General features: G+C 37.3%; 2 protein-coding genes across 2 annotated transcripts; one reads left to right on the top strand and one right to left on the bottom strand.

Moving 5' to 3' along the window:
- Window positions 1-203: 203 nt before the first annotated feature.
- Window positions 204-1,386, bottom strand: LOC129570907 (uncharacterized). Its single transcript, XM_055450628.1, has 3 exons — window positions 1,131-1,386; window positions 762-1,063; window positions 204-655 (listed from the first exon to the last, which is right to left on the bottom strand). Exons 1-3 carry the CDS (start codon window positions 1,384-1,386, stop codon window positions 206-208), a joined length of 1,008 nt encoding a protein of 335 aa, XP_055306603.1. The 3' UTR covers window positions 204-205.
- A 1,624-nt stretch (window positions 1,387-3,010) lies between these two features.
- LOC129570908 (uncharacterized) lies at window positions 3,011-7,059 on the top strand. The gene is made up of 9 exons (XM_055450629.1): window positions 3,011-3,189; window positions 3,521-4,112; window positions 4,217-4,309; window positions 4,542-4,791; window positions 4,867-5,078; window positions 5,208-5,471; window positions 5,599-6,212; window positions 6,341-6,650; window positions 6,787-7,059. The coding sequence occupies exons 1-9, from the start codon at window positions 3,011-3,013 to the stop codon at window positions 7,057-7,059; spliced, it is 2,787 nt and encodes a 928-aa protein (XP_055306604.1).
- Window positions 7,060-7,357: the final 298 nt, after the last annotated feature.

The raw sequence follows: 7,357 nt of genomic DNA, 5'->3' as shown, positions 1-7,357 counted from the left end.
TGTAGTCAGTTTCCTGACCACTCCAATCTGGATGGTAAGGAAGATGTAACATAAAAGTTTCTTTACCAATTTTTCTCTTTCTTGTTAAATAAAACAAAAGATCGTTTTTTTTATTGCAGGTCAAAGTAACCGTTCAATTTATTTACGTTTTTATTGATAACAAAAAAAAGCATACCAAAGTGGTAGTAGTAGCTGGCCTTATGACTTATGCTAATATATTTTCCAGTTTCCCTACGCTTTGAAACATAGTGATCAGTGCTCTTGGGTTGAGCCGATATTCCCTTGTTATTTCATTGAACACATCACATTCTGGAACAACGGTGGGATCACACGTTTTGAAGGTGTAATTGTAACACCGGCTCGACCAGGCATTCGTCGATGATGGTGTCATATCGAACAACTGAGAGTTGGAACATAAGATTAATGGTTGGGTTTGAACCCACACGGCTGGTAACCCTTTTCGATTTTGATAGCCACCGTCTCCGCCAGTTCTCTCCTTCAACTCGTCAACCACCTTTGTCGTTATAATTGCTTCATCAATGAAGAGAACAGGTTGGTTGACGCTTGATTCCATTGCAAATCTTTCTCCATCTTTTGCAAATTGACGTGCCGTTCCGTATGATCCGCGTAACAATGCCAACGCAGTTGCGAAGAACTAATGAAATAAATTTTGGTAAGGAAAATGTTTTAAGTAAGTTTCATTACCATTCAATTATTGTTGGTAAAGAAAATATTGCGAAAAAGTTTCATTTCCAACTTACGGTTTTTCCGGAACTGGTATCACCAATTAGAGCGAGAATACTTTTCTTCTTATTTTTCAATGTGATGAAATTGTAGACATCAGTAATGAATTGTTTTCGTTCAAGAGCTGTACCAAATTGATATTTCAACCATCTGTATATGTACTTCTCAGAATCGGCGATTGACATATAATTTGTACAGATGTTGTATACTGGAGTTGCCTTTATTTCTTGGCTTTTTTCCAAGAATTCGTCCAATGTAAGGGAACACATTTCCTCGCGGTACAATGATATTCCTTGTTGAAATTTTTGTGATTTTGGATCTAAGATTGATGATTATAAGTTTAAGTGTATTTGGTAAGGTTGCTGTTGCAAATAAATTTCCATTACCTATATGACTGAATCCTGGAATATTTTTCACGTCAGGAACTTGTAGAAGATTCTCAGGTGGGAATGGTTGGAAACGCCAACACAGCTTATTTGCCAAGACTGTTACTTCATCGTAATTGGCCATAACAAAGTCTTGGATGGCATCCGGTAATTCACCTTCGATAATTTCATCAACATTGATACGGTCTTCAATATCCTTTATTTTGTGAGTAACGTCTGATGGACGTGTTGCGGACTTGGTTATAATCATCAGCATATTTTCTATGAAATTCTTATCATAACGTAAAAAAACTTTGATCAAGTCATCGGTTGTACCATTTTCCCAAATTTTTCCAAATTTGTACACGGATGATATAATGTCTTTTGGATGAAACTTGATGACTTTGCCATTCCAAAAAATATGTTGAACAATGATGTCTTTGTGTGACAAAAAAAATAACAAATTCTCGGCGAAACTGATATCACTAAATGCGATTCCAACACGATTGGGATTTTGTCGATGTCTCAATTTGTTGGCAACAATTAAAATGTCTTGAATAGACTTTCCGCACATGCATTTTTTCTTGGAATTTATCAAACAGTGGTGAATCAAAAATAACTTTTTTTCATCGTTTTCGACTATAATGAAATTTTGAAGCAAATTCTTCATAGCAATTTCCAACACTTCATTGCGGTTTGTCAAATTTGTTTCGTGGAACCATATTGACTTGATATTTGTTGTAACGAAGGTCGTATATGCACAACTAATTGCTTCAGCTTGAGATAATTGAGATTGAGATTGAGAAAATTGTGATTGAAATTGAGGTTGAGATTGAGATCGAGTTTGAAATTGACCCTTGAATGGAATGATTTTTTAAAAGATATTAATTGTTGGTAAGGAAAATTTAATAAGTAAGTTCCCTTACCATTGAATTATTGTTGGTAAGGAAAATGTTGTCGGTAAGTTTCATTTCCAACCGAAATACGTTGGTAAGGAAAATGTTGCCGGTAAGTTTCATTACCAACAAAATATCAGTGGTAAGGAAAATGTTGTTGGTAAGTTTCATTTCCAACACAATATCAGTGGTAAGGAAAATGTTGTTGGTAAGTTTCATTCCCTGATTTTTTCCCGTAAAAAGACATTTTTTTCCTTGCAAATAGGCACAAACTTACCTCAATTTCTCCCAAAATATCCAACACATTTTCTTCGGTTTCTGTGTTTTGTGCTGTTGTTGGTGGTGGTGGTGGTTCAATTGGCGTTTCTTCTTCGGTTTCTGTGTTTTGTGCTGTTGTTGGTGGTGGTGGTGGTGGTTCAATTCGTTCAATTCGTTCCTGTTCAATCAGTGTTGTTGTTGCTGGTAGCGGCTGGCTTTTTGTAATCAATTGTTTTGTTTCGTCATCATTGTCATTTAATTTTTGTTTTTTTGATTGACTTTGCGAAAAAAATTGCGGAATATATTTTTTAATCACGTTCATTTTGAATATAATTGGAATGAATGTAATTTCAATTTATTTTCAGAATAATAATGTGTTAGCGATAAACCAATGTAAATGAATAACACACAGTGAGTGATAGTTCTGTCAAACGTCAAACCGCAAACCGCATGGTCAATTTTCTATAGCGGGAATTTACTTAACCTTAAATTTTCAAGTAGTAGCCATAGCAAGCAATCGAATGACAGCAGTCTGTATTTACAATTCAGTTCAGTCGTACACGCATTTTCTGTGCTGTGAAAAAAAAACATTTAAACAAATTAAAACAAATAAAATTTTCATTTAAATATTAAAACATTATTGTGAGTGCATAGTGCATAGTGTACTAGTGAAAAATAAAAAAAAACATTCCAAAATTCAAAGTTTATTAAAACTAAAAAAAATTTTAGTGAAAAAAAACAAGAAAAATGAATCGTCCTCGTGGTCGTGGTCGTGGTCGTGGTCGCGGTACAGTGCAAGCCACTGATGCAATAGTGCCAGCACCTGAGCCAGAAGAAGTTGCCAGAACGGATTCGCCAATGCCCGGACCGTCACATCAAAAACGAAGAAAACCACCACCACGAAAGAAACGCCGTATAAATCTTCGGTAAGTCGTGTGAAAAAAGTAGGATAGGAAACTTACTAATGACATTTTCCTTACCAACGCATTTTGGTTGGTAAGCTAACTTACTAATAACATTTTCTTGACCAACGCATTTTAGTTGGTAATTAAACTTACCACCAACATTTTCTTGACCAACGCATTTTGGTTGGTAATGAAACTTACTTATAAAATTTTCCTTACCAACGCATTTTGGTTGGTAAGCTAACTTACTAATAACATTTTCTTGACCAACGCATTTTGGTTGGTAAGCTAACTTACTTATAAAATTTTCCTTACCAAATATTTTTATGTTTTTAAAAAAAATTTTTTAAAGGTTTCAATCAAGCTCGTCGTCATCATCATCCGATGAAAATGATCCTGATGATATTGACAAAATCATCATTAATGATCCGGCTCGCTATGGTGGTTTGTCTCGTGAAGAAGTTGAAAAAATACTTCAAGAGCACACAAAAGAAGTTTCAGAATCGACTGAAGGTCGAAAACGCAAACGAGCATATCCAGCACCAACCGCAGCAAAGCCATCAACAGTACGGGTGAGCAATCAACCGTACAATCCGAAATCGGCCATCGGTTATGCCATGTATTGCGTGGTGATTACGGAGTGGTGGAAGGATACCGGCATACCATCACACAATTCGCAATTCGAAGATAACTCCGTATCGAACTTGCCATCGCTCATCCTCGCATATTATTTACAAATGCGATACAAAGACTACGATACGACCAGTGGTCAGAAGTTGAAGCCGTTTAAGCTCAAGAAAAAGAAGGCCGAGTTTGCGGAATACATGGAAAATACACCAGAAGCCGAACAAAAGCGCCGAAAATTCCCTGTTTCTTTGCATGTTGATTCGCCAGTCGAACATATTTTGCAGTACACCGCCAAACGATTGTACGAGAAGATGCAAGTAAGTTAACTTTTTGTTAATATTTTCCTTACCATCGATACTTCATTGGAAAAGAAACTTACGAAAAACATTTTCCTTACCAACAATTTTTATCTTTTTAAAAGGAATACAACACCGATAAGGCTGTTTGGGACAATTTGCCTGATGAAGAGCAGGATGGAGTCGAATCACCGCTTCAAAAATTGCGGAAGCAAGAAGTGTGCAGCATTGTTCCACATCTATGGTGCTTTTTTTATTCCAATGGAATACCACGCAAATTCGCTGGTAATTGGGATAAAATCAAAAATTCGACAATGTTTGCCTCGTTACCTTTGATGCCATCTGAAACAACGGACGACATTAGTTTCGATGAAACAGGCGCTCCAAAAAAGATCCATGTCGCTCCATCTGAATTTTCCTTACCAATAATTTTTATCTTTTTAAAAATAGCTAATGCAATCGAAACTCCAAATGGAGAATAATTTAATGGTTTATGGATCGAAGATCAAAGATCCATTTCGAGACGACCTCGCATTGGCCATTGGTCCAATTATCAAAACCCCATTATTTCTGAACGAGCAAGTCGTCCCTGAACTAATTCAGGCAGTTTTGGGGGATGGTTGCGGCCAACGCTTTTTGAAAACTATACGTCGCTTGTATCGAGAAGCCATTAACAAAGACGAGAACGATTTCCAAAGTGGTAAGTAGTAAAACACTTTACTTTAATTCAAAAATAAATATAAATAAATTGACTTTATCATAAAAAACAAAAAAGGAACATGGATGTTTGACCTTGCATTTTGGAATCCGTATTTACGGTCGGCATGCTCCACTGAATTCAGCCGCGACGAAGTATCGAACCAGGTGATTGGTCATCGTCCCTGGGACATAAATACCGCAAGAAATGCCGACATAGGGGACATAGAAAATGGATCGTTCCAGAAAACCAACGCGATACATTCAATCATTTTGAATGGCAATTCATCGGTAATGAAACTGCATTAAAATATTTTCCTTACCAAAGAAATATGACCAGCAAGGAAACTCTTGACAAAAAGTTTCCTTACCATGAATTTTAAACTTTTTAAAAAACAAATTTAATTCATATTTATTTAGGCTTCATTTCAATTCTGTGGAACGATGTTTTTGCATTTGTGGTCCCTGCGAGATATGGCCGATATGAACGAATTCCGGTTGACCGAAGAACAGACCAGTCAAACCCTTGTGTATCTAAACAATTATATCCTCGAAATGATTGAACGAGCTTCAACTCGCGGTATTGGTCTGGCATTTTGTAAAAATATGTCTGAAATTGCCAACAAATACATGTGGCGTGGGGCTTCTTTCGCAAGACGCGAAAACCTCTACACATTGGTAAACGTAAGTATCCTCTTTGAAAACAGTTTCCTTACCAAATAAATATAACCGGCAAAGAAACTTTTGAAATAAAGTTTCCTTACCAGGCACTTTGAACTTTTTAAAAAAACAAATTACCACACATTTTCAGAAATTTGCCCAACCATTCGCTCTCTTGGCGTCGGTTGACTATGATCATTCGGATTTCGAACCACACCAAATGGACTTGGAATTCTTCAATTTATTGAAAGAAAACTTTCCTTCCATCTTTTCCACCCAAGAGGAAGTTGAAGAAGATAGACCAGTGCGGCGACGAGCAGATGACATCACAGATGAGGAAGAAGAAGAAGTTCCAACAACATCAACAGCAAATGATACTTTGCTATCGCCAGTAGTAGAAAGGAACACAACCTCGTCGTCGTTGTCAAGAATCAACACCAAAAGAGGAGCAGCAGTGCATACACCACCAATGGCAAATTCCACTTTGTTGGACCAAATTATCGTCTCAGAAACCGAGAGAGAACAACACTCCATGGATATTGATACTACAAGCATGGAATTGACGCATCTTCAGCTCCAGGTGCAGGCACAGGCACAGGTTCACACGGTCCCACCAATTACACCTGAAGAATCCATCGATGAAACTGACATCGCACCAGACCGGCAGCTAACCGACGAACAACGTGCCAAAAATTTGATAACATTTTTGAAGCAAATGTGCAGCGAGGAAGCCAACACCAATTTCTCTTCCCGCGAATGGTGCATGTAAGTATCCTTTTTAAAAACAGTTTTCTTACCAAATAAACATAATCAGCAAAGAAACTTTATTTCTAAAGTTTCCTTACCAGACATTTTGAACTTTTTAAAAAAACAAATTACATAACATTTTTCAGTTGCACAATGATCTGTGGTGGCAACGATGCCCACTCCAATTACCGCAAAAATCGTCGCGGCGTCATGACCAAAAAATTAGGACCGCAAGTGCCAATTCATCATGCGAATTGCAATGTTTGCAAGCGCAAATCATATTCGCCTTGTGACCCAACATTGCAAAGATTTGTGAACAAATTTGCTACCAAGCAACAAAAACAACAAGGTGGTCGATTGGTACTGCTGACCGATGATCGATATCGTTACCGTTGCCACAATTGTGAGCAAGCGAACTCAACGACTCGTACCGACAATCGAAACCGTAAAGCCGCGGTAAGTAATCTCTTTTGAAAAATTTTCCTTACCAAACAAATATATTTAGGAAGGAAACTCTTGGCATAAAGTTTCTTTACCATGAATTTCGAAGTTTTAAAAAATGATAAATATTTCAATCCATATACACACACAGGTCGTTAAATACTTGGCCGACAAATTTAACATCACTACAACATGCGAGTCTATGGTGGATTTAATTGGTTGCGACTTCAACGTCGCGGACTTGGACCCTGAATTCCGTCAGCAATTCGAGCAATCCTGGTTCGGCAACCCAAATGAATCAATGATGGACAAGTTGTTCGCATTGCCAACCAATTACCGGGAAATCGATTCGGATACCGAGCAAGATTCGCCGGACTATCCTTGGAAAATTGGCCAAAAGGTGGACGTCAATTTTCAATATTAACGAATAAGCCATAAGCCCAGCTACCACTTTGGTATGCTTTTTTTTAAGCCACAAGGCCAGCTACTACCACTTTGGTATGCTTTTTTTTGTTATCAATAAAAACGTAAATAAATTGAACGGTTACTTTGACCTGCAATAAAAATGATCTTTTGTTTTATTTAACAAGAAAAAAGCTACTTGCTATGGCCAAAGTGCCATAGCAAGTAGCCTTTTTTTTGGCTCGAAAATAGTGGTCAGGAAACTTTTGAGTAACATCTTCCTTACCATCCAGATTGGAGTGGTCAGGAAACTGACTACA

This window comes from Sitodiplosis mosellana, unplaced genomic scaffold, assembly GCF_009176505.1.
Source record: "Sitodiplosis mosellana isolate CC-2019 unplaced genomic scaffold, AAFC_SMos_1.0 Smas_scaffold_626, whole genome shotgun sequence".
Lineage (NCBI taxonomy): Eukaryota > Metazoa > Arthropoda > Insecta > Diptera > Cecidomyiidae > Sitodiplosis > Sitodiplosis mosellana.
This window is presented reverse-complemented; position numbering and strand designations above follow the sequence as displayed.